The following is a 27,810-nucleotide window of genomic DNA, read 5'->3' on the forward strand; positions in this document are numbered from 1 at the left end:
AAAAAAATATATTGTTTTTTTTACTGTGTGTGTTGAAATGTGTCGTAGGCCTGCAGGATCAGCTTCAAATCAACACATTACACAGGTTTGGTGGCAAAAATAATAATAATAAAAAATGCATCACAGATCAGCAAAAAATTTCTATAGAAGTTCTATAGAAATCTGTAGAATTCTATAGAATAGAATTTGTACAGAACAACTTGTTCTACTAGAACTAGAACTTTGACTGTGATTTTCTATAGAAATTCTATAGGACTTGGGTTCTAAAGTTCTACAGTTCTTTAGAAATTCTTTAGAAATGTTCTATAGATTTTTTTTTTAGCAGGGTGGTCATTTGATAATCAACAACCTAGTTTTTACAAAAATATATAATAACAGTACATAAAACTGCAGTTAAATGGCTTCTGTTGGAATTTTGGCTTTTGGTTATTTCCAAAAAACCATGGTTCAAAAACATATTTTATACAACACTAGCATATTCTGTGTTCCGAGTTTTATGTCCTTTCGAATGTCTATTATTCTTTGTTCGAAAAGAAAAGATCCCCCCAAAAATAAATCTCGCATTTACCGATATCCTCGTGATTATTATTCTATCCATTCTCGGTCAAAATGAATCAAATTTTAATCTCCACAGTCACGACAGTAATGATATATTGTAACAAAAAACTTGATGCATTTTATTATGCGACTTCAGCATGTGTATTAAATCGGATGAAATGATTTTCTGTACAATCCTGCTAATAATTTCTTGAGAAATTCTACAAAAATCTGTAGAATTTGTCCAGAACAACTTGTTCTATAGAACTTTGGCTGTCATTTTCTATAGAATCTCTACAGAGCAAAAGAATTTTGATAGAAATTCTACTGGACTTGGGTCCTAAAAGTTCGATAGTTCTTTATAAATGTTCTATAGAATTTCTTTTAAGAAAGGAAAAACTTGACGCATTTTATTATGTGACTTCAGCACGTGTATTAACGCTGATGTTGCTTGAAAATTGTTCTCCAGAAATGATTTTCTGTACAACTCTGCTAATAATTTCTATAGAAATTCTATAGGACTTGGGTCCTAAAGTTCTAGAGAAATTCTTTAGAAATATACTATAGAAAATATTCAGTAGGGAAATTCTGTAGAAATTTGAGATCAAGTACCGTGCCACTTTCTGTTCTTCAAAACTTTCTATAGAATTTCTACTTGTTCTATAGAAAAAGTTGTTCTATAGAATTTGCATGGAAACGTTTTAGCAGGGTGGAGTAGCATTGATTTGAAAAGTTGAGATAACAAATTCCGCACTTACAAAAATCTATGTATGTCTATCCTCCCGAAATATTGAAAGCCTTTTCTTCGCGGCAGCCACATTCTGGAAATCTACTACAGATCACAATGCCGACACATGAAAACTATATTTCTGCTTGTGTCTGCACGCCGGCAGAATTCCGGCGCTCGGCATCACGTGCTATATTGTTATTCTATTATTCAGAAGACAGGCACGCGCGCGCGGTCGCACACGAGCGCGTTCACTTTAAGTCATTCATTGATGTCACGCACACAGAGAGCGGAAGCTGAACGTTATATAAGCTGCCTGTGAGCAACAACGTCGCTCCGGCCAAAGCACACAGATGATGACAGCGCCGTGACGTAATGACGTCACACACGCACGCGAACACCCATCAAAGTCACCGGCAAGACATTTGGGGGAGGTTTGTGGCTCTTTTCCCGGTTTAGAAATACTTGAAGGCCCGCAGCTGCGGGACGTGTGTGCGGCCCTGCACTCTTCCGAGTCGGACTTCCCGGAAAGGATCAAGTTGAGCTCATTTTAGATCACGGGTGTCAAACTCAAGGCCCGGGGGCCAGATCCGGCCCCTCCCTGTGATTTGTGTGGCCCGCAAAGGCAAATCACGTGGATCAACTTCCCAGATTTTTTTTTTTTGGGGGGGGGGGTCAAAATCTGTAGCAAATTCTCATATCATAAAAGATGATGAGATACTGCAAGCATTTTTAGTGCGCCCAAACATCAACAATAGTTGAAACACCCTCAAATTTTGATTTCTCATTCCAAAACATATTTATAAATGTTGTGTGTAAACATGATGAGTTGAAGGCGGCACGGTGGATCAGCCCTGCAAAAAAATCCTCCATAGAACATTTCTTAAGAACTATAGAACTTTAGGACCCAAGTCCTGTAGAATTTCTATAGAAATTCTGGTGTTCTGTAGAAATTCTACAGAAAATCACAGCCAAAGTTCGATAGAACAAGTTGTCCTGTACAAGTTCTCTAGAAATTTGTCTCACAGTTCTGAGGACCTGGGTTCGATCCTGGTGTGACGGTCTGAGCGCTCCCGGTGCCGCAATGTCTCTTTGTGATGAATGCACATGCGCGTATATTAATGCGCACACATGTATATTTTGTAAACTTCCGGCCATTCTGAAACATCCCCATCCGTGCTTCGACGTGCGCCATTCGACAACTCGTCGCCGAGTGTTCATGTTCGCTATGGACGTCTTAGAAAAACGAACAGAGTGAATGTACATATATCTGTATATATATATATATATTTTTTTTTTATCAACTTTTTGTTTTAAGGTCAGATATAACGATTTTTAGGTCCCTGTATGTAGAAGAAGGGGAACTATGAGACCGTTTCCCAGTTCGCGTCTGCTACGTACCCAGAGTTCCCCCGTTAGTCACGCATGCGCATTCATCACAAGGAGAATTTTCAGCTTGGGGGAGCACTCAGACCGTCACACCAGCCCCACCTGTGTCCATTTTGCATGTGCCTGCGTGGGTTTTCCCCGGGTGCTCCTGTTTTCTCCCACATCCCAAAAACATGCAACATTAATTGGACACTCTAAATTGCCCATAGGTGTGATTGTGAGCGTGGCTGTTTGTCTCCATGTGCCCTGCGATTGGCTGGCATCCAGTTCAGGGTGTAACCCTGCCTCCTGTCTGTTGACAGCTGCGATAGGCTCCAGCACTCCCCACAACCCTCGTGTGGATAAGCGGCAAAGAAAATGGATGGGGTGGATGATGAGACAAAAGAATTTCATGGTTCTAGTCATAACAGCGCTGAGGAAAAACTAACTACAATGTGGCCTCTGACAAAAATGAGTTTAATCTAAATAACAGCATCAACATCAAATGATAATAATATCCACATCTACCATTATTGTAAAAAACAGCAACTTTATTTTCATAACACATACAGTACATGAACATAAAAAGTGCAATATGCATTTTAACTACAGAGACATACAGTACAAAAAGTTACTGCATAAGTATAAAAAAAAAAAATCATGGTTACCAAAAAAATGACGTAACCCATCGTGATCGTAGTTTTAAATAGTGAATATGAGCGTAAAAGCCCGACGGCAACAAGGCCGACAACTCCCTCAAGTTTTCTCTTCTTGTTTCTCCCGGATGTGCAAAAATGATGAACAGCAGTGACGTTTCAAGACTTGATTGACACGACGACTCTATTGTACAGCTCCCATTTGATGAGACAGCCACGGAGCTTTGGTTGTTTTTTTTTTTTTTTCACATTTCAAAAATAACGACCGTAATATTGGCGATCCTCTCGGATGACGTTTTTCCCCCATTTACAGCTTGTCAAACATCTTCACAGAACTACAAGGGAAAAGACATTTTTTGATATGAATTCCTTGATCCGTGTTATTATCCACAGACTTCAAATGCGCACGGCGTGACTGGCTCCCCGTTTTTGCAAAAGTTCACTGAAGGGAATGATTGGGGGTAACATTGTTATTTTGGAAGATAGCTTGTTGTGTACCATTATACATAATTTAAAAAACAACAACAGCAGTGCAAAGGAACAACATCCTCAGAAATTATTCTGACATTTGTTGAAAACTTTTCCTTTCACTCACTCACTCATTCATTCATTCATTCAAGATGGTGCGTCGTCGCGCGTCAATTCCACCTACTTCAGCGAGAAAGGGCGCTCCATGAATTCCACATGAAGGCCTATGGCATCCAAAACAAATGACAGTGTAGTAAACAACTACAATTATGAACACTTTCGATAACAATGCTTTCTGACTGGAAAAAGGTCTTTTGAGTCGCAACGTCTTTGTACCGAACTGGAAACAAAAACAACCCCCCCCCCCCCAAAAAAAAAAAAAAAAAATTGCAGATGGGCACAGTACCGTTTTTCAGTACATACCAGAAACTACAGTGAAGAAAATAAGTATTTGAACGCCCTGCTATATTGCAAGTTCTCCCACTTAGAAATCATGGAGGGGCCTGAAATTTTCATCGTAGGTCCTTGTCCACTGTGAGAGAGAAAATCTAGAAATCACAATGTTTGATTTTTTTAACGATTTGTGTGATACAGCTGCAAATAAGTATTTGAACACCTGTTTTATCAGCTAGAATTCTGACCCTCAAAGACCTGTTAGTCCGCCTTTAAAAGTCCACCTCCACTCCAAGTATTATCCTGAATCAGATGCACCTGTGTAAGGCCACTAGCTGCATAAAGACACCTGTCCACCCCATACAATGAGTACGACTCAAACTTGTAACACGGCCAACACCAAAGAGCTGTCCAAAGACGCCAGGGACAAAATTGTACAACTCCACACAGCTGGAAAGGGCTATGGAGAAATTGCCAAGCTGCTTGGTGAAAAAAGTTCCACTGTTGGAGCAGTCATTAGAAAATGGATGATGCTAAACATTACCTCGATCTCAATCGGAGTAGAGCCCCATGCCAATGACCATTTGGATGATACTGAGGAGTCATGGGAAAAGGTTTTATGGTCAGATGAGACCAAAATGGAACTTTTCGGTCATAATTCCACTAAACGTGTTTGGAGGAAGACAAATGATTGAGTTCCATCCCAAGAACACCATCCCTACTGTGAAGCATGGAAATGGTAGCATCATGCTTTGGGGGTGTTTTTCTGGACTTGGGACAGGACGGCTGCACTGTATTAAGGAGAGGATGACGGCGCCCATGTATTGTGAGATTTTGGGGAACAAACCTCTTTCCCTCAGTCAGAGCATTGAAGATGGGTCGTGGCTGGGTCTTTCAACATGACGATGACCCGAAGCACACAGCCAGGAAAACCAAGGAGTGGCTCCGTATGCAGCATATCAAGGTTCTGGCGTGGCCGAGCCAGTCTCCAGACCTAAACCCAATGGAAAATCTTTGGAGGGAGCTGAAACTCCCTGTTTCTCAGCAACAGCCCAGAAACCTGTCAGATGTAGAGAAGATCTGTGTGGAGGACTTGGCCAAAACTCCTCCTGCTGTGTGTGCAAACCTGGTGAACAACTACAGGAAACGTTTAACCTCTGTAATTGCAAACAAAGGCCACTGTACCAAGCATTAACATTGGTTTTCTCAGGTGTTCAAATACTTATTTGAAGCTGTATCACACAATTTTAGAGGCCTCCATGATTTCTAAGTGAACTTGCAATATAGCAGGGTGTTCAAATACTTATTTTCTTCAATGTATGGATGGGGTATGGGTTAAAGGTTCTTATCCTCTTATCCTTCTGCCTCAAACGTTGTGCCTCTCTGGTCTCAGACGTAAGGCACTTGTTCATCCCAACCAAGTCAGAGGTGAGCCGATGGCTTTCCTTGTCAGATACAGCAATATGACTTCCACCGTCAAAGCAGATTGACAAACGATGTGGCAAATAAGTGAATACTTTGTCGATATATTTTTTTGTCTGTGAACACTACAGCGCTACGTGGTGATGATGAGGGGGACGTGGAGTACCACCGTGCGTGTCAGCTTATAGGCTGCCCCGCTAGAGCTCTCTCTGGACTGTGCGGGTCCTTGCAGGGTCGGGATTGAGCGGGGGCGGCACGGGACTCCCATTCCATCCCGGGAGCCGGCTCCGGGGACAGCGAGAGAAGCAGGAGCGTTCCTGCATCCGAAGAGCAGGCGGAGCACAGGTCCTCGGAAGAGAGATTGAGGCTGTCCAACTTGGCCAGCGAGTTGGACCGCTTGAGCCTGGACGACACGGTGAGGCCCGCCAGACGCATCCGTGTCTCAATCTCCTGCGCCCTCTGACGTACCAGGCCGGGCTTTCCTCTCACGCTGCGCAGGCTGTCGCTGCTGGAGCTGCGTGTCAGGGTGGTGCCGTGAGGCGAGGAGGTGGGCGTGAGCATCCCCGACCCCACCACCCCCAACAAGGCTTCGTTGGTGAGCGGAACGACCAGGGGCTCTAACCTTACTTGGCACGGTGTAGAGGATTTCATCAAGTCCCTAAATCCGGGGAACTCATTCTCTTCCTCTTTGTGTTGAAAGTTCTTCTTGGACACTTGACATTCGTGCAAAGGCTTCAAGGAATGCATTCTCTCTTGGGCCAAACCTGAAAGTCTCTCCAGTCTCTCCGCGTGGCGGCGCACCACACCTGACCTCTGCAGTTCCACAAAGGTCTCCTGCCGGTTTAGGCAGCAAGCCGTGGCGGGGCTACCTCTTTGAAACTCCATCGACAGCAGCTCGGGGAGAGCCTCCGGAGAGGTTACAGACAGCCGATTTTCACATTCTATATTCACACGCAACATATCACCACAGTCCTGCACCCCTAAAACGTGAAGGGAGTCCACTGGCAGCTGCTGCGCTAAATCGGGGAGAGCCGGAGAGGCGAAGGAAGCGCTGTTGGCACAGTTGGACAGGGACAACGTTGAACACTGGAGGTCTTCAGAAGAGGTCTGGGGTGGCAGAAACGGAGCACTTGGGACTTCAAGAGGACTGAGCTTAAGGCAAGGGTCTGAAACAAAGGTGGTCGTAATGTCCTTCCGCTTGGAATCACAATCCCTCTGCGAAAATAAAGACACGTCAGCAGCCAGAGGGGCAGCTTTTCCCTAAATAGAAGAAAGTGAAAACGTTAGCATGACGTATAACAACACCAAGTCTCAATTTCACATTTCCAAATACGAGCTCACATTAAAGTTCTGGTGAGAGGTAAAACAGTTGTTGTTGTTGGAATTTTCATTCAGAGTTGCCAGGTCCATTCCGTTGCCGTCCGCGTCGCCTTCGACCTCCACGTCCTGCGTTTCCTCCGCGCCGCCACCTCCGTCCCCGCCCCCTCCGTCATCTGGCTGCATCAGCACCTCCATGTCCGCTTCCTCCTTTTGCACGTCTTCTTCATCCTCTTCCTCCACAGTGCTAAACTCCAGTCGCAGGCGCAGCTCCTCCAGGGGCTCCGGGCCGCGATTGCAGGTCTGGGCTGCGGTGCCCTTCGCCGTAGACCCGAAATGGGGAAGCCCCAGGCCCTCCCGGCCATCGAAGGCCTCGTCGTCCAGGAGAGCGTCTCGCTCCACGTCCTCAATTTCGATGAAGACTTTCTCCATGCCAAGAAGCGGAGGGCCGCGTACCGGTGTCGAGGGCTCGCTGTCCAGCGCAGAGTCAGACAGCCTCCGGAAATAATAGTTGTTGTAGGCGGGGTCGATCTCCAGCGCCACTTTTCGGCAAGGGGAGGGGCACGCGGCACCTCTATCGGGCAGCATATCTTCACAGCAGGGAGACATGGTCGGCTCTGGCGTCAGGTGGTCTCCTTCTTCCTCGCCGCAGTACTGGGCCAAAACCTGCTGGCCCTCGGCCATCTCACAGTCGGCGCCTGGATGCCACAGCTTGTTGTGACGCTGTTTGCTGAACATGGACGCAAAAGTCGAGTCACCGTCTGACATTTAGAAAACAATGTGCACATTATATCGTAAGCGACGCACCGCACCTCGCGTCAAGGATGCCCTCGTACTCTGCCAGCTGTCTCATGAAACTTGGGTTCGGTCGGGTGATGCTCCTCTTTTCCTTGACGAAGTTGTACGCCTTCTCCAGCGACCAGCCGTACTCTTTCATGGCATACGCAATGACGGTGGAGGCAGATCGGCTGACGCCCATCTTGCAATGAACGAGACACTTGGAGTAGTTTTTTCTGTAGGGGGAAGAAGGTCAAAGTCGTTAGCTAACATTTCCTGAATGTATGTTCATCACTGACGGAAACGTTAAGAGATGTTCATCTTTTGGGTGACGTTTCAGGATGAACCGAAAATGCAATAAAACCTTTGGCGTTGAACTTAAAATGACCTTGAAACTGTTGAATGCACGTCCAACTGTTCCAATGTTTCACTACTTTGTGCACAATGGACCTTTCCGACCTGTCAATCACTCGTACAATAATAGCCAATCAGATAGCCGCATTGTCTTAACCCCCTGGCTTGACACGCCCCTGCCGCCCTATTTGTCCCATGCTGGTTGTCAGTAGCGGGCGCTTGGAAAAGTTAACGTTACGAAGAAAATGGTCTTCAGATGCGCTTGGGGAACGTGCAATTCTGATGAAAGATATCTTGCTAGGTAACAAGGGGCCCGCTTTGTTCATTTTCCAAAGCCTAAAACAGAGTTGACGAAGTGTCTACGATGGATTAAGCCTCGAGGAAGAGCGCGCGTACAACTAAAAGTGGACAATATCAACAAACACAAGGCTGTATGTTCGAAGGTGAGGGAGAAGTATCTTCTCTGAGTTTGATTGAATTATTATCAGTACTTTACACATTGCAGGAGAAAAATTTTCACTTTGTTAGCGTATCACAGACCTGCTGAATGAAGTGTGTCATGTTTTATGGCGAAGAGTCGGGTTAGTGATACGTAAATGTACGATGTTGTGCAAGAGAAATGTCTATTTGCCTATTTGTATCCCATCTGACTTTTAAGACACAGCACTGGGTTCCGTTACGAGCCAAGTCAAATGAATATACCCACTCACTTATAAAGGCTATAATGATATTATCCGTGATCTTTCCAAGTAAAAAGTACTCACCCTGCTTTACATGCGCAGTACGATTCCACGATCTTATCCTGTTGGATTTCAATATGAAGTGTGTGAGGCGACAAACTTTTTTGTATCGATCGCCAACATTTTGCTGTAACTCTGACATTGCGTACTGGTCCGTCCGTAATCTTAATTCCGTGTACATATCCTTGCCTGAAATAGTTGAGATCTCTCTGTAGAACTCTCTTGGCCAAGTCTGACCCATTTGGCAAAAAAACATACCCCAAAATTATCTGGAATACACGATAGAGTATCAACTTCAAACATGTTCTGTTCAATCGCCATTTTGAAAGCTCGTAGGACGTAAGGGGGGCGGAGCTTGAGATCGCTATCGGAAAGGTCCATTTCAAGTTCTCGAAAAAGGAATCGAACGGCAAAATTCTCAAGTGGTGTGCTTGATCCATGAATCAACTAATACATTTCTCGGTTCTATTAGAATCGGTACTTCGTCATGTTGCTCACATTTTGATATCACGAGAGCAACGTGACACCTCACAACTGCCAGACTGTTTTTGTGTTTCCTCACCAGGTTGCAACAGATATACAGAAAACACTGGTAGAAATTTATCGGTCAATTCATAGATCAAACATTTGTTGGGAGTTTTGGCAATCAGCCCCTTGTTGGAGGAAAGTCAGTTGTGCAACAAATATCGACACACAGTTGGGTATACGCATTCAAAACTTTAGGTCATAGAGCATTTTATGTCCATCGTGAAATTTAACGCGAAAGTCGAATATCCCTGATTCTTTGTATTTAGTATGACTGGCCACTTCAACCGCCTGTCAGTGTTAATATCAAACCGGACAATCACACGGAAGCACCCCAATCCATGTAGACAATCCACATATGAATAACTGATTACATAGTTGGGCAAAATGTTTTTCATTTACAGCGAGACTCACTTTGCTTTCACAATGAAGTTGTACGTATCGTTCCAGTGAGCCAGCAGGTCGGTGGCCTCTTCGTCATACACGCGTATGTTGTGATAACTGAATGTCCCTGGAAAAAAGTTGTCTATCTCCCTGGTAACATTAAGGATGTATCCCACTCTGAAAAAGAGATAAAGATCGTTCTGTCTTGGACCAGATTCCTGTGTCAATAAATTTTGCCTGCGTGTTGACTACCGCAGCCCTTCCAGAACGTTAAATAAATCACCCTGTCTCTTGCAGTTCTTCCAAATTTGATGCATTCCACTCCGAGCCCTACAAAGAACCAAAAAATATATTGGCAAGATGAAGTACATTATTATTATCCTTTCAGACGACTCCGTGATCCAGTATAAGCTGTGCTACCAGGTAGACGTGGTCAAAAATGAGTGTAGCTTTGTCCATCTGGCCCAAAATCAACAGCATCTCGTTGTCGATGAACTCTTTGAATTCCTTCAGGTTGCAGCTCATGTGCTGCTCCAACTCAGTGCGGATCTAGCAAAAAAGTAATACCAAATAACTCATGAACAAGACAGTGTGCATCGTCTCCATGACCACAACGTATATTTATAACAATCTGACTTTTAAATTGTTCAGAAAATGTACAAACATTTGTGTAGATTGGTTTTTAGCTGCTTTGGTTGAGAAAAAAAATTGTTGTCAAACTGAATTGAGTCGTCTGAAGTCAAATGAGCCCTTGATGAACAGATTGAAAAAAAAAAGCAAAAGTAATATTTGCCAAACAGGAGAGAAGGTTACTACTCTTCTAAAACAGCAAATAGCAAAGCGAGAGCACGAGCAATAACCAAGCAATAAAGAATAAAAATGTCCACGAGCCGAATAATAAGTAAGTATAATAATGTAAGTACCGTAATTTCCGGCCTCCAAGCCGCGACTGTTTTCACACACTTTCAACCCTGCGGTTTATGCAGTGATGTGGCTAATTTGTGCATTTTTTCCAACGGCCGCAAGGGGGCACTGGAGCGGAAAAGGCAAGAGTGGGACCGGTGAAATATATGTACCGAGGAAGTGACTTTTACCGGCCCTGTTAGCGCTGGGCTAGCGTTAGCGCTGTGCTGGAGTGTTGTTGCGGTGTTACAAGCGTGTCTCAGTGATATTTACCGGTAAGTTTTATTTTAACTGACCTTGTTAGCGTTAGCGCCCCATTAGCGTTAGCACTAGCGTTCGCGTTAAACTCTTTCTGTGTACCGTCTTTCTTTGTAAATATCTCGTGTTTCAATGTTGGCACTTGCGGCTTTTACGCAGCTACTGCGTATGTATGTAACAAATGGTATTTCCTTAACAAATGTACTCATTGAGGCTTGTAACCAGGTGCGCTCTGTAGGCCGGGAATTACAGTAAATGAAAAAACACAAAATGGAATCAAGTGAGTTGTATTTACCTGTTTGCATGTGACATTCTCAAGATCCTGGCATGTCATGATGCTTCGGAGTTTGGCTCTTATAAGGCACTCGGTCCTCTCTCTCTCTGAAGGCCTGTCAGAGTTTTATTTACATCTTGACACTTAGGAAGTAACACCATTGCAAATTCTAAATTACAGACTTTCAACACCAAGTTTTGAACAAAAGCATCTTACATAACTTTCAGGTTTTTATGGAATTTATGATGACTCACTTGTCGACAAACATAGTGGGCGAGTCTGGACGTGTGGATTCCAAGTCCTTCATGGTATTCCATTCATTGATGCAACTCTGCTCCGAAGCAATGCAGCTTTCGTAGTAACCCATCCAAGTGAGGGCCATGCCCCCGGGGAAATAGTTGTATCTGCGGGACACCTCGCAGGCTTTGTGGAGCACCTGAAGAGCTGACCTAGTTTGAAGTAAAGATTGTGACCGTCATTTAAATGCGTACTGTATTGTCGCAGAGATACAAGTTAACCCAGGGGTCGGGAAACTTTTCGACTGAGAGAGCCATAAAGGCCAAATATTTTAAAATTTAATTTCAAAAGAGCCAGTATTTTAAAAAATAAATACAGGTGTATTTGCGCATTTATGTAGAACCAAAACATTTAGAGTACAATAAAGTCTGTCTGATGTTGCTAACCAATGATGACAAAAGTACTTCACACCATTAATGCAACGTCAGGTGCTTCCTGGTTTTGCTAATGGCTTGATACTCTGTTTCATACATCATCATATTAATCTTAACGCAAGCATTGAGACTTCCATCTGTTCATCGTGAATGCAATTCAATTTGATTTGCCGTCATGCTTGTACGATGGTGAACAGTTCTTGCCGACATAGGCACGTCTTTCATCCGTTTGATTATCTTGTCTTTATGCGAAGTTGGCAAAATGTTTATTGGCGAGGTCGAGTACGAATGATTTGGCATACTCCCCGTCCGTGAATTTAAACACATGACAGAATCCTCCCTCTCGACAAAGGCTGTCCATTCTTGATGAAAACGTCAGTACTCCTATTTTTTCCTTTGAGCAACCTTTGTCAAAAGCGTTTCCATAATTACTTGTTCCGACACGGTCGGCGTTCAACCCTTCTGCGCCTGCGCACATCTACTTCCAACACCAAACTATGGCAAACACCACTAGGACAAACTGTCTCTGTATCATTTGGGTTGCCTCCAACACCAAACTACAGCAACCCCACTTGGACAAACCTTCTCTGCACGGCAGAAATCACATGTACAGTGTGTCGTTATAAGCGCTCCGCGAGCCATTTGCAACCACCAAAAGAGCCAGATTTGCTCGCGAGCCATAGGTTCCCGACCCCTGGGTTAACCCGTAAATATGCTGTTTTTCATTACAACTCAATTAAAATGCAAAACTCTTATTTCCACCAGGTGGCACAGCAAGCAAGCAAGCAAGAAATAAATAAATAAATAAACCCCGTTTTTCGGGCCAATTGGCTGCTAAAGAGATTTGTTGTGCCGTGTGGCTGCAGAGGAATACTCACCACATCGCCTGCACTGACACAGGCTTGAAGACATGAGTCCGCCCTGCCGTGTTCACAGTAAAGCCCCTGAGGTGAAAACAAAACAAACAGTCACTCCACGCGCTGGAATGACATATATGTGGGGAAATATTATTGTGGCGCTCACCCATCTCCATCCAGATGGATTTTACTGTCACTCCATAGAGGCAACACCATGCCAATCGAGCAGCTTTTGCTGAAAGGAATCGGAAAATGTTATCAAATCAGCGAATATGTCATAGTACACTATCAGAAGAGCCAAAGATGCGTGTGACAGAGTGCAAAACACAAATCAGATCAATGACAACTCAATCTTAGCCATATAACCACACGGCAATCTGGGTGTTATTCATAAAAACACAGTATCAAATCTGCATTCTCACCAGTCTTTGTTAGTAAAGTCGATTCCCAGCAGGATGTTCTCCTCTGTGTCCTGCCGTCCACTGGTGTACACAACCACCATGTATCGGACACGATCTAACCATGCACTCTCCAGCCGCACGGCCTACTCGGGGACACACAATGGACGTGCGTGTCAAAGTCACGTTACAGCTGTATTCGTGCTCTTGATGAGAAAGCAGCCACACCATTTTACATGCAACCTCCGTGGAGAAAAATGGCAGTGTTATTAATTGCGCGTTGGTAACGGGCAATCTAACCAGCGCACGTTTGTTTGATATTGTCAGGCTTCTAACCAACCGTTGCACACAAAGGAAACATTTGGTAATGCTCTTAAAACCGCCTCTCAAAACTGATAATTACTAAGAACAAGTCGAGTATCTTTACAACACAATAAAAGGCATTCTACAGGGTTAACTGTGCCAGGTAAGCCACTGGCATGTACTGGATTGTGTGTGTAAATTATTGTTTATAAGCGTTGGTATACTTGTAGTCCATGTGGAAACGATTCACAACGCGCAACATTGCATATGACAATGTGAAAAGCTCAAAGATTTTTTTTTTTTTTGGGGGGGGGGGATTTTTTGCAAATGTGTGAACAATAAGAAATTATACATCTGGTGCATCCTGTTTCCACTGATCATTCTTGCGATGCTTCTGCAGCTGAGGTGAATTCATTTGACTGGACATGACTTGGAAAAGCAAACACCTGCATCTATCGGGTCCAAATGTTGACAGTGCATGTCAGCGCACACACCAAGCATGAAGTCAAAGGAATGGACCTTTCTGACCTCTCAATCACTCGTACAATAATAGCCAATCAGATAGCCGCATTGTCTAAACCCCTGCCTTGACACGCCCCTGCCACCACGTTGTCCCACAAGCAATGCTGGTTGTCAGTAGCGGGCGCTTGAAAAAGTTAATGTTACGAAGAAAATGGTCCTCAGATGCGCTCGGGAACGTGCAGTTCTAATGATAGTTTACAAGGGGCCCGGTTGATTCATTTTCCAAAGCCTAAAACACATTTGACGAAGTGTCTACAATGAATTAAGGCTCGCGGACAACCGCATGTACAACTAAATGTGAACAATATCAACAAACACAAGGCTGTATGTTCGAAGGTAAGTGAGGGAGAAGTATCTTCTCGGAGTTTGATTGAGTTATTATCAGTGGTTTATACATTGCAGGAGAACAACTTTCACTTAGTTAGTGTATCACTGACCTGCTGAATGAAGTGTCATGTTTTATGCTGAAGAGTCGGCGTTAGGGATACGTAAATGCGCCATGTCATGCAAGAGAAATGCCCATTTGCATCACATCGGACTTTTAAGACAGAGCTCTGGGTTCGATTACGAGCAAAGTCAAATGAATACACCCACTCACTTATAAAGGCTATAATGATATTACTCGTGATCTTTCCAAGTAAAAAGTACTCATCCTGCTTTACATGTACAGTACGATTCCACTATTTCATCCTCTTAGCTTTCAATATTAAGTTTGTGAGGCGTCAAAATATTTTACATCGATTGCCAACGTTTCACTGTAACTCTGACATTGCGTCCTGCTCCGTCCAAAATCTTAATTCCGTGTACATATCCTTGCGTTAAATAGTTGAGACATCTCTGTAGAACTCTCTTGGACAAGCCTGACGCATTTGGCAAAAAAACATACAGCAATATTATCTGGAATACGCGATAGAGAATCAACTTCAAACCTGTTCTGTTCAGTCGCCATTTTGGACGCTTGTGGGACATGGCAACTGTAGCTAAGGGGGCGGAGCTTAAGATGGCCAGTCGGAAAGGTCCCTTTCCAGCAGAGGCACAAATCAGGGCAGAGTAGAAACACAAATCTGCTGCTTTGAAGGTACCAATGAGAGCAAAGACAGACAAGAGTTCTGAATGTGGCAGTGTACCAACGCTCGCCATCTAACTTGATTGGAGTTTGAAAGATGCTGCGAAGAGCAATGGGCAAAACTGGCCAAAAACAGGGATGGCAAACTTGTGGCACCATATTCAAAAACTTGAGGCTGTAATTGCTACCAAGTGGGCATCAACAAAGTATGGAGCAGAGGCTGTGATTACTTATGTACGTGTGATTTCTTAGTCTTTTATTTCTAATAAAATAAAATTTGGTTAATGTTGTCATTAATGGGTGGTTGTGTGTAGGATTTGAAGGGCAAAATAATTTATTAAATTTTGGAAGAAAGCCGTAGCATAACCATACTGTATGTGGAAAAGGTGAAGTGCTGTGAATACTTTACGGATGGACATGTTTCTCACCAGTTTGATTCGGTCCTCTGAGCGAAGAATATTTATCATCACCTGTAGGTGTTGAGGTAAGTCCCCTGTAAAAAAATAAGTAAGTAAAGAAAATGAAAACAAATGTTAGTGATTTAATTTCAAGGTTAAATGTTTCTAAGGAGTGCTAACGACCCTTGACTGTACTTTCAAATACAAACGGTTAATTTCCAGATACTTTTTTTTTTTTATTTAAACTTGGTTTCCCTATTTTTAACATGAACAACAAAGCCACAATAAATCATCCTCATTGTTACATCCGTCCGTAAGATTCAGTTAAAGCGGATTGTGAAACAGGGTGTGCAGGATCAACTGCGATGACAGACAGCCCAGCACTGTTTAAAAATGTTAACTGGTGAGCAAACAGTCAGTCACAGCTAGACAGGTTTTAATTACAACCTTTGGCATAAAACGGAAAGTACGCTGTTTTTTTTTAACATACGCAGCAACATAACGTCATTTCTAGCCTCAAGTCTTGACAAAACCCGAATAAGAATTTGCGTGACGCATCAGTGCGTTTAGGTGCCAATGAGAGCAGTATCAAAGTTTTACTCTTCATTTCTCATCACGTTGAGGTTACATTCTAAATAGAAAATCATGAAATAGTTTCCATTCACTGTTCCATTCCATGTTTTTGATTAATGTGATCTGGTGCACACTCTTTTCGTGTGTTTCGGATAAACTCGAGTGGATCAGACAGTTGCGCGTGAAAGGCAATTCGTGGCCCGAGTTCGCGTAGCTCAAAGGCAGCCAAGTTGGCGTGGCGCCCATTCAGTAAGCGTCAACCAGTCAGAATCCAAAACATAAGCATAGAATTCTAAGAAGTATGTATTACGTTTGCAGTATTTTTTTGTAGGAGAGGTTCAGACAAGCTGAACGAGTGCAAGGCGTCAAGCAGGGTGGAAAAACCTGTCACCTACGACCATGACTGATTGACAATGCAATTTAGTTCACCGTGATAATTGCATGACATCGTAAACGTGTAATAACCTGAATGAATCAAAATAATCATGTCAAAGCCAAAAGGTACACACAATAATGTACATCCCGGCACGCATGCATGTTCTTGTACAGTCTATTTCCTCCTAAATATTTACCAGGTAAGGCTCCACCTAACTGACACCTATAGTTTCCAAATCGACGTGACTACGTAGGACTGATTCAACAATCACACTAAAAATAAAGTAGTTTTAGCAGTTCAAGGGTTGATAACATAAATCTGGTTACATCTCACGTCTTCCACAATGAGTACAATTGGACCAGTTATTGAATAGAATTTTATAATCAAACACAAACAATTCTAATCAACAACTGAAAAGAAAAAAAAATCTGCCATAATAATTCATAAAAACATAACACCGTAATTTCCGTAACCCTGTGGTTTATGTGGTGATGCGGCTAATTTGTGCGTTTTCTGTAACGGCCGCAAGGGGGGGCACTCGAGCGGAAAAGGTAAGAGTGAGACCGGTGGAATATATATGCCGAGGAAGAGACTTTTACCGGACCGGCCCTGTTAGCGCTGTTCTAGCGTCTTACTGCCGTGTCTCAGTGATTTTTACCGGTATGTTTATTTTTAACGTTTAGCGTTAGCGCAGCGGCGCTAGTGTTAAACTCAGTGTATTGTCTTTCTTTGTAAATATCTCGTGTTTCAACGTGGATTTCACTGTGGGCACTTGCGACTTTTACACAGCTGCGGCGTATGTATGTACCGTATGGTATTTCCTTTACAAATGTACTGGGTGAGGCTTATAACCAGGTGCACTCTGTAGGACGGGAATTACGGTAGCTCAGCTAAGAAATTATCCACTTCACTATATTTGCATGAACTCGCCACTTTGCTTGTATTTCTCTAATATTTGAAGTTTTACATTTCTTTGATAATGTGCCACTGTTCCAATTTTAATTTTACAACTTCAGTCCGGGCACATCGATGCACTTGCTTTTCAGTGCGGTGCGCATGACAGGTTATAAATTCTGAAATCATAATCCCCAACTCTGTCATTCTATCTTTTGTGGATGTCAAATTGTAATACACTATGTCTTGGTTTGTGCAGTTTTAAGATTGTACATTGTTGACAAAATCTGATGGTTCAGGTTGGTTGTAGGAAAAGCTACTGTTGGGTATTTGTCGTGGTTCTCACCTGCATGTTTATGATGAGGATGCACTTTCTGGCCCTGCTGAGAGCTCCCTTGCTGTAGGAAGAGCGCAGCGCCCTTCACCATAAAGAAGCTCTCACTCAGGCTGGAAAAGACAAAGAGAGATGCATCAGATCAAATAGCGCGGAGTATTCGTAATACACACCATTACTATCCCCCCTTTTATTATGCTTTTGACCAGCCTTTTACAACACTCAAGGTCTTTTTTGATGCATGTTTGTTTTATCAAATTTAATGTGGACTCTCATTTTCAGCGAGTTCCCAATTATTTACCAATTTGGAACAGGAATGAGGAATTTAAAACTGAATCCAACTTTTTATGGCAACATTTGACTAAGCTCAATGAGCTTCTCTGAATCAAGAAATTCTATTGAATTCATTAACCAAATCAATCAAATAGGAACTTTTTTCCCTGTTACCTTCAACACTATTGTAATTTAACGAATGAAGAACTAATGATGTGCCTTAGTAGTTTTTTTCTTGCAAAACAATACATTCAAAATTTTACAGATAAGAATGATACATTTTAATATTAACCCTTTCCGGGCAGGGGTTGCAAATTTGCAACAGGTTTAATATAATCGAAAATTTTAAGTCCAGAGTATCATTTTGTGAAAGTATCAGATTTTTCTCTCTGCAAAATTTTATTTGGTCCATACAGGGTTAATAATTATGAAGTTGAAGACCTATATACTGTGTAATAACCATCACAGAAGCAACAAATATTGCTAATTATCACCTGTGGAAAATCATAAACCTTAGATTGGGTGTGACCCAATACATTTGTATAGCACATTATATAAGCACTTAATGATCATACATTATCTATGTATCTTTGTAAATTTCTAGCTTGAGTAGTGAGCTCTGAAGGTTTTGGAAAGGTTACTGTAGAGCACAATACAAGACATTCAAAGATCTGCATTCACCAAGTTTTATGATTCAAAATTATGTTTAATTTTTCTGCCAGGGGGAGTTCTTAAAACATTGTGTGAATGTCAAGTAGTTCAAGCATTTTATCAGAAATTAAAGCAGATTCCAAAGATGGAAACAACAACAAAAATTCTAGCCTTTTCAAGAAATGGGCTACTGAGACTCAAGACTAGTGCATGAGTCACTTGAAAAATTTCATACTTAAATGAAGGCTTCAGTTCAGTTAACGCCAATGTAAAAAAAAAATATATATATATTTTTACACTGAGGTGAGTGACGAAGCCTTACAACTACTACAACTCTTGTTTACTTGTTCTGGTTAGTTGGATGCAGTACAACACAGAGTGACATCACATGTTCCAAGATCCACCATAACTGAATAAGTGCAATTAAATATTCACACCCGCCTATAAAATTCATGTATTTTTAGCTTTGACTCAATAGTTGTCAACATGATGACATCGGTGAATAGCAAAATAGCGAAGTGATTCGTCCAGGCTGACTCCGGTTATTCCGTTCATTTGAAAAATCAATGTGAGCCCATTCATCCTTTGACTTGGCAGGAGGATGACATCATTTGGAAAGTTCAAAACTGCTCAACGAAAGGTACACGCTCCAATTCAGGACGTTACGAAAGCCGAAGAATAATATAACCATTTCCGTAAACAGCGTTGAAAAGTGCAAATATTCATGCCAGAATGTCTATTAATCAAACATCACGTGAAAGACATTATTGTCCCCTTTGTCGTGGTCTTTCCAGAATTCATACCGTGCAATTGCTGAGACGGTGGGCAACACAATGCAATACAATGACTTCACGTCCAGTATCTTCAATGTAGTATTACCTCACAGTAAAATGGAATATTATCGAACCGAAATACTGGGACAACAGGCCATTACTACAGAAATTAAGTTAGGCCTTAAATTAGGCCTGACCAAACCACTGACTTACTGATTGATTAGTGTGTTACTTTAATCCGTCTGTATAGAGCTCGTGCTCGTGACGTCACCATTTTCACGGCGCCATATTGCTGGTCACACAGAGCTGCTCGACATTGTAGGAGACATTGAACCGGAGGACAATATTTACAATACCCGAGACCTGTTGTGCTGTTGGTTGTCACAACAGACGAGACAGATCTTCAAAGAGATCATTCTATAGAATACCAGCTGAAAAGACCAGAAAATATCGATGGATTTCGGCAATTAAACGTGATGGATGGTGCCCAACCAAAATACACAACTGTGTAGCGATCACTTCACTTCAGGCATGAATTATTCTTTTCAATCTCAAATTATCAACAAGTATTTATAATGCCAAGTTGGCTCTTTTGAGAACAATGCGTGTTTTAAAAAAAACCTGTCTGTCGCAGAGGTTTACGGAGGTTAAGTGTGGCCGCAATCCCTTCCGTGTACGTTCCGTGGAGACGACTCCATCCTCTGTTTTTTTTTTCCAATCATAGATAATGAATGCGAGTTTGTGTAAAACCAGTGGTCATTTATTTAAATATGAGTATTTGTTATTAGTATTTGAATTGAATACTAGCTGAAAAGATCGATGGATCCCGGCAAAGGTTAACGTGTGGCCGAACACACTTCCGCGTTCACTAGCCGTCAACCTGTTACTATGTGAGATTTACATTTTGAGTTTAAATACAATATGAAAATTTTACACAAATACTGCTCTGCATATTAGTTTAGTGCCTAAACATTCTGAAGAGCAGGCCAGCGCCAAACAGAGCATTTTACAAGAACAATGGATTTCCCTTTTGTAAGCCTCACAATACATTCCCTCCACCCTCGGCACCATAGGGAAAAAAAAAAAAAAGTTCCACAGAAACAAAGTATGTGGGTGGACACTTTTCAAATGAGGGCTTTTGTCTCACTGCGGTGGATTTAGTTTTAGTTTGTCGGATTTGCGAGGTTTACAAGTGTCAGGAGGGTTCAGACAATAATGGATATGAGGCTAAAGCAGCAAACAGCCGGAGCAGAAAAGGAAACAGACCCTTGCTCGCTGCTCGGCAGGGTGGACAAATTCCGGCTGCTCATTTCAACAACGAACTCCGCACAAAAGGTCAAAGGACTTAAACAAGGGTAACTTCAACTCATCCATAAAATTATTGGGAAAAAAAAAAAAAAAAAAAAAAAAAAAAAGCAAAGCAAATATCGGACTGTGCGAAAAGCTTCGCCGGGACTCCACAACAGCCTCTTTCGACTCATCCCTTCCTAACGACTCTCGATCAGTTTGCGGAAATAATGCCACTTATTTGTTTATACAAATGCAGGACCATAAATATCCCAGTGGTGAAAGTGAAGCCGTGTGTAGCCAAGCTTTTTGTGTGTTTGACTGACTGACGAGGCGCCAAAAGTCTAAACAGAAAATCCTCGTGGTTTTCTGATGTAGATCTGTGACATTTGTCCCATGTTAGCTCATTGATTAATTATTAGTTTTCAAGATTGATTACTGATTTAAAATTTCCAAACAGGGAATGAAATTTAAGCGAATATAAGAACTCTTCGTAGTATATTAGCTGTTGTCAGAAATTAGTTCAGTGGTGTTAGTTTGATGACTTCACTCACATGCGCTGCATCTCACTATGAGTCAACATAGCGTTCTCCACAAAATACGGTAGCGCCATCACAGCCTCCTGAATGGCTTCCACAAACAGATGCATCCTGTCGAATCGGCAACCCGCTCCCTCTTCGCCGGTCTTCAGAAACAAGAGACCAGACAAAACCGCCGGTTCCGAGTCTCCGCCCGACCGCGCGACTGAGTGACAGACTGATAGACAGCCTGGACTCCTCCGCGCTGCTGGGCGCCGTTTAAGACTGCGCTCCTTCTGGTGCCACCTCCCTCTGAGTCTGTGTGTGTGTGCCTCTCAGACTGGATGGACACGCCGCAGTCTCCACCTGACACCTGAAACTAACACAGCCGTGCTTGTCTAATTGCAGTTCATAAGCGTTCTCTTGCTGCAGATAGCACTCTTGGTGTTACGGGATGTTTCTTTCCCCTTGAGCTGAAAATATGTGGCTCGTTCCTCCAATGGAATTAGCACATTGTCTGACAGCGCAAAAAATATCCACTTACAGGCTCTTGTCTTTCAGTCTATAGTTTCCTAACCTTGATTAAGCCAAGCCACATATTCAGTTGGATTCAATGGAATACTACATGCTCCGCAACTGTGCATTTGCGCACTTGCCGCACACTCTCAGCGCAAATGAAAACAGATCCAATGCAGTGAAGTACAGTATGACGTTTTTTTGTTTTTTTTTTACATGGCAACACACTGCCTCTCACAACGGCCACACTGGGCCACACACTTTACTTCCTACTTCACCTGACCCCGCCCACCTCCGCTCTTAAAGGGGTACGCTGACAATTACAAACACGGCCCGCCACCAGTCTGGGCAACGGAGACATACTGCTTAAGTTTACTCTCGATAATAATGGTAAAAGTAAAAAAAAAAAAAAGAAAAAAAAAGAAATGCTGTTGCTTTAATGAATGTCGGACAATGCGAATGATGGAAGAAAAAGTGTTGAAACTGGATGAAATTTTCTCTTTTTTGAGTAAAAAGGTCTGGTCTGAAGCCAAAGTAGAAAGTGCAGGATGAGATGGTGTATAATGTTAAAATTCCACTCTCGCACAGCCTGACTGAGGATGAAAGCACAGACTATACATTGCCCAAAAAGCTAATTCTGTATTTTAAATATAGGAGGCAACATAACATTAACCCTAAAACTGTTTGGGAGCATCATTCAGCTTTCAACATGCATTGTGAAAGATATTCTGCAAGCAATAATTCAGTTTTACACCAAGAAAAAATGACAGGGATATTATTGTGTGTTAAAAAAATAAATAAATGAAACAAAGTTGGAAGCTACATTTCAAATTTATAGTTCATAGTTGGCTTGGTTAGCAATGTATTTTGTTGTTGTTGACATTTTCAGTGTAAGTTTGCAAAAACTACAAAAATTGTTCTTAAAAATGTTCTGATGGGAATGTAATCTGAACCTTTTAATGAGCCATGTAACTTCAATGGATGACAGTAACTGACCACAGTGCGTACGTCTGATGTTGCTCACAGTGGTCAAAGGGGGCGCTCACGGGCTTAGTGTGTTTGCTTAGACACGTCAAAAATTAGAGGGAACAGTGCACATAACCCAAATAATACAGAAAGTATACTCAAGTAATAATCACTTTACTAACAAATTTGCTGAAGCCAGCATGGTGCTTGACTGGATCGCACATCTTCCTCACTGTTTTGAGGACCCATGTTCAAATCCACCCTCACTTGTGTGGAGTTTGCATGTTCTCCCCGCACTTACTTGGGTTTTCTCCAGGTAATCCGGTTTCCGCCCACATTCCAAAAACACGCATAGTAGTTGAAGACTGTAAATTCCCCCTAGGTGTGAGTGTGAATGGTTGTGTTTGTACGTGCCCTGCGATTACCTGGCGACCAGTTCAGGGTGTACCCCACCTCTCGCGCTGCGAGAGGGTCCAGCATACCCATGACCCGTGTGAGGATAAGCCGTACGGGAAATGGATGGACATTTGCTGAAATGACTGCTAGTCCCGCTTCCTTGCAAGCAGCAGACGCGAAAACTGAAGTCACTGTCCAATTCTTTGTTTTTTTTTAAAAGGGGAAAACTAATGTGATAAATTAGAAAAAATTTGTTTATGAGCTTGGTCTAAACAAAACTTCTGTGTCAAGTTAGAACCATAAATTACAACTGTATTATACAAGTCAGTCTGATTTAAAAAAAAAAAAAAAACGAAAAAAAAGAAGTCATCCTATCAAACAGACATTAACTGTTTTCATTTCATGTGTGAGCGCAACAGTATGTGAGCAATGTGTGCAATCTTGAGGCGAGACGTGACTTGCCTCATGCACAGATGACTGCTTGCACTTCTTTGGGTCAGTGCAGAGGCTGCTGCAAAACTTGTGATTTTCCCAAACAGTTCTGAGACATGATACAACCGTTAAAAAAAAAAAAAATCACATTGTCATTATTATTTTAAATTAGCGTGAACTGCAAATCTTTTCAGTACACAACCTCTGTGCCACAGTTAGCTCGTTTACCATCCTATGCTAGGCTCCATTTTTTTAACTTATTTTTCGTTTTTAACCCTCTCTGGACCAAATCAAATTTTGTAGAGAGAAAAATCTGACACTTTCATAAAATGATACTCTGGACTTGAAAAAATTTGATGATATTAAACCTCTTGGAAATTTGCAACCCCTTGCCCGGAATGGGTTAAAGTCCAACAATCACTAAGAATGAATCTTTTATACTAAGAATTTTACATGTTGCCTAAAGCTGCAAATTCAAACTCCTGATAATCATACAACGAAAACCATTTAAACTTCAGTCTTGAAAATACAAAAAAAAAAGCCTAGAAAGTCAAGAACTACTACAAAATGGAACATATCTTTACAAAGAGGGGCTTATATGTACTTTGACTACGTGACTGATCCGTTGCATAGTGTAATCGGACCAGCACAACACAATTATGTGTTTGGCACGAATTTCCCAAGAATAAGAATAATACTACCTTCTTACATTCTCCTCACTCCACCCCCAAAAAATAAATTATATATACATAATTTATATATAAAATTATATATTATTATATATATATATATTTTTTTGTTTGTTTTTTTTAAAGAAACCAATTTATTGATTTGACTTGACAAAAGAATTGACCTATTTTTTGAAAATATTTAAGGGGGAAAATTGCAACGTTTTCACAACAGTACTGCAAAGTCCTTAAAAAAAATAAAAGAGAGAAAAGTATTTTTTGAGTGAAAATGCTACATTTTGTGTTTAATTTTGGCCTGATTTTAACAGGTAAATGGTAAGATCATGTTATATCAATGATGAGGGCAGCACCAGCGCAACTGTTTAGGGGGTTGCCCTTGCAGTTCTGAGGACCGGGGTTCAAATCTCAGCGCCGCTTGTGTCGGGTTTTTGTGTTCTCCCTGTGCCTGCGTGGGTTTTCTCCGGGCACTCCGGTTTCCTCCTACATACCAAAAACATGCATTGATTCAAGACTTTAAATTGCCCCAAGGTGTGATTGTGAGTGTGGCTGTTTGTCTCAATGTGCCCTGCGCTTGGCAGGCAACCAGTCCAGGGTGTACCCCGCCTCCTGCCCGATGATAGCTCGGATAGGCTCCAGCCCTCCCGTGACCCTTGTGAGGATAAGTGGCTCAGCAAATGGATAGATAGATCAATGATGACTTACTTTTGCGAATGTTTAAGGCCCCTTTCATCAGATTATGGCACAGTGGTTTTCAGAGTAACAGAAGCAAGATGTTTTGGCATAGGTGTACATTGGAAACATCCATCCATCCATTTTCTTAGCCGCTTATCCTCAAAAGGGTCACGGGAAGTGCTGCAGCCTATCCCAGCTGTCAACGGGCAGGAGGTGGAGTACACCTTGAACTGGTTGCCAGCCAATTGCTGGGCACATAGAGACAAACAGTTGCACTCACAATCACACCTTGCCGCAATTTAGTGTCCAATTAATGTTGGATGTTTTTGGAATGCGGGAGGAAACCGGAGTCCCCGGAAAAAACCCACACAGGCACAGGGAAAACGTGCAAACTCCACACAACTGCCCAGTGTCTTGAGCTCTGGCAGACAATAAAAATATTGTACGGTGATGTAGTAAAGAAAGCATACTTGATGGACAAAGAGCTCCACAGTTTTTCTTTACCAGGATGGTTGGAAATTGCAAAAACATGTGATTTTTGAATTTTCAACCTGAAAACACTTGCCTTAAAACAAAGTACAGCATAGCCACACACACACACACACCACACACACACACACACACACACACACACACACACACACACACACTTCACTTGTATCACATCTCTTACTCCTGCTCAACGTAAGCAACGCCAGGGTGGTCTGTCTTAACCGCGTTATGTCCAAAGTTCGCGTGATGAAAAAAACATTCAGAAATGTCTTCAAGGTGACACTAATTTCTCCTTCCTGGTGCCAAAGCTTCGACTAGCATTGCGGCGGTCACAGCACAGCAGATGCCTCACAGACCAATTTCACCACAGAGTCATTAACAGCCAACATGTATCAGCTCACAGAAGCGCGACACTAAACATGCACTCACACACCTTTTACACTGCCAACAAATCTCATCAACCATTGCAATTTTTACCTCTGCACAGCTAGAATAACCGCTATATAGCTGACTAACTGTGATGTGTCTATTTTGCAGTTATGTTTGTCGGCTGGAGACGCAGCTTACCTTTGATTTATCCGCCGTTCATCTTCGCTCCCAAAATCCTGAAATAGAGAGTGTCGTGATTACAAGATGGATTTTTAATAGGAGAATACAGGCAAACTTAAATTTAGATTTACACAAAGAAAGTGAGCCAAAAAAGTGCTATTTGATGTTAACAGGACTCATGTGTTGTGCCATTTTACATTAATATAGATCAGGAAATCATTGCTAAACTATCACTAACTGTTGACTGGTTTATTTTTGGTATCCTCACAAATATTCAGTAGAAAATGAATTAATTCCCAAATAAGAGAGCAGCGACTTTAGGAAAGCGCCACATTATATCTTATTGACCATTGAAATAACCGTGAAAAATACTTGCGTTACAAATGTGGAGCACACAAAAATATACTAAGGATTTAAGTGCTGACTCTTTTTACATTAAAAGTGCAACTAATGAAGTGGTTGGTGAGGGGATATGCAGATGGAGTATGTTCATTTATGATCAGTTATTCCGCACGAGATTTCATTTTCCATCTTACACTCTACTGTAAAAAGGGTGAATCGAGCTTAAAATACGAGCTACTCAACATTATCATAATTCCGACGTGAGCTCTCTTTTCTCACAGTCGTAGTAACTCCATCACTGCACCCACTCTTCCCTGAGTCGATGACATCATAGCTGCAGCAGCTTTAACGGCTCCGTGTCACCAGACATCTGCGGGCTGGGCCAACCGCTACAGATGCATTGCCAAATTTATGGAAAAAAAATAGAAAACTAACAACTACTGCACAAATGCAAACAATTACTGCGTAATCGCAGTATCCTGCATACTTCACCCAATGGTATTTGTATACGGTTATTTTAACACCCCTTTGAGTTCATTTAAGATAGCTGTGGTCAAAACATAAATTTAAAAAAGCAGCTATTATTACTATCACTCATTTACACTATGAATGACCACTGAAAAAACAGATCTCAGAAATTATCTTAATGTTTATGACTGTAGTTGTCGCTTACAAAGGTACGTCGTGTTTATATGTAAGCAAAATAAACACCTCAGTACAAGATAGTGCAGTTGCAGACTTTTTACATGGGTGGTTGTTAAACTTGATAGCTAGCGCCCCCATGCGTGGGTAAAGACAGTGTTTGAAATTGAAAAGGGAACTTGCTGTCATTCTCAGACAAACATAAATGTTAGGTCAACATGTCAAAATTGATCAAATATATCCCCCATGAGGGGAAATAATAAGTCTGTCACTCGGCAAGTGTCTGGTTTACATCTGTCATTCTTGAATTCAAACGGGAATATGACAAGCCATCCAATAAAACACGAACGTCTCACTTGCTCTATCAAATGTCAAAACAGGGGATGAAGGTCTGCTTGGAGGTGGAGCTGCGTGGTTTTCGTCTGTTAATAATAATGTGCCAGACATCCTGTTTAATCAATTTAATTTAAATTAAAAGCGTCATAATGACTGCTACCCAGTCACGTCATGAACTGGCTAACGTTAGCTAGATTGCTACTAAGTCTAGCGCAGGCTAAACTTTGTGTAATTTTAGCTTTAAAACAGTTTCAGCAAATGTGCATTTTTTATTTTGTAATATTTTAGTGTGTAAAAAAATGAATTCATTCAACGTCAGCCCAACGAGTGCAAAGGGTTGCTGCAATGTTTGGACAATATAGAGACGCACCGGTTCGCTAACACGTAACAAACGCTAGCTTGCGCTAGCTTCATGCAAGAACGGCCTTTCTACGGCAACATCACCACCGCCCCAAAAAAACAAAACAAAAAAACCGCCACGACGTATTTGTTCATCCACGCCTCGAGAGCACACAGACCTCGCCCGCGGTGGTGGTCGCGTTGCTGGCGGTGGACGCGGCGCTGGGGGTCGGGGACCGCTGCAGGGTGACTAACGCCATGGCTGGAAGCTGAAGACGCACCGGCGGCCGTTGTGGCCTGCTGAGCTGCACTGCTAGTGCTAGCTGGCCGGCTAGCGATCAGCCTGGCGCCTGGTGAATGAACAGATGGACGGAGGGCGGTAGACGGCCCACTTCACGGACCTCGCGTCATGGCACTTTCCAGTGATTAGGAGAGTAGTACT

The 27,810-nt window shown here is 42.2% G+C and overlaps 2 protein-coding genes across 2 annotated transcripts in view; both read right to left on the reverse strand.

Moving 5' to 3' along the window:
• LOC133499272 (coronin-1C-A-like) overlaps positions 1 to 1,454 on the reverse strand; it is a 41,728-nt gene extending 40,274 nt beyond the window's left edge. Inside the window, exon 1 of the mRNA XM_061817112.1 lies at positions 1,296 to 1,454. The gene's annotated coding sequence lies outside the window, so the exon portion shown is untranslated. The remainder of the gene's footprint in view (positions 1 to 1,295) is intronic.
• Positions 1,455 to 3,181: 1,727 nt separating this feature from the next.
• Positions 3,182 to 27,737, reverse strand: ssh1a (slingshot protein phosphatase 1a). Its single transcript, XM_061817110.1, has 15 exons — positions 27,548 to 27,737; positions 25,728 to 25,765; positions 17,508 to 17,608; positions 15,349 to 15,413; positions 13,054 to 13,175; positions 12,798 to 12,866; positions 12,653 to 12,718; positions 11,358 to 11,552; positions 11,125 to 11,218; positions 10,089 to 10,217; positions 9,952 to 9,998; positions 9,699 to 9,845; positions 7,701 to 7,901; positions 6,913 to 7,618; positions 3,182 to 6,831 (listed from the first exon to the last, which is right to left on the reverse strand). Exons 1-15 carry the CDS (start codon positions 27,626 to 27,628, stop codon positions 5,749 to 5,751), a joined length of 3,144 nt encoding a protein of 1,047 aa, XP_061673094.1. The 5' UTR covers positions 27,629 to 27,737; the 3' UTR covers positions 3,182 to 5,748.
• Between the last annotated feature and the right edge of the window lie 73 nt (positions 27,738 to 27,810).

The sequence above is a fragment of the Syngnathoides biaculeatus genome, chromosome 4, assembly GCF_019802595.1.
Source record: "Syngnathoides biaculeatus isolate LvHL_M chromosome 4, ASM1980259v1, whole genome shotgun sequence".
Taxonomy (NCBI): domain Eukaryota; kingdom Metazoa; phylum Chordata; class Actinopteri; order Syngnathiformes; family Syngnathidae; genus Syngnathoides; species Syngnathoides biaculeatus.

What these genes read in the sequence shown, in the direction of transcription:
- ssh1a (XM_061817110.1), bottom strand. Translation starts at nt 27,628, where the DNA reads ATGGCGTTAGTCACCCTGCAGCGGTCCCCGACCCCCAGCGCCGCGTCC. An exon ending in GAACGGCGGATAAATCAAAG is followed by an intron (nt 17,609 to 25,727) that starts GTAAGCTGCGTC and finishes TGTCTTTTCCAG; the next exon opens with CCTGAGTGAGAGCTTCTTTA. An exon ending in CAGAGGACCGAATCAAACTG is followed by an intron (nt 13,176 to 15,348) that starts GTGAGAAACATG and finishes GTCCCCGAGTAG; the next exon opens with GCCGTGCGGCTGGAGAGTGC.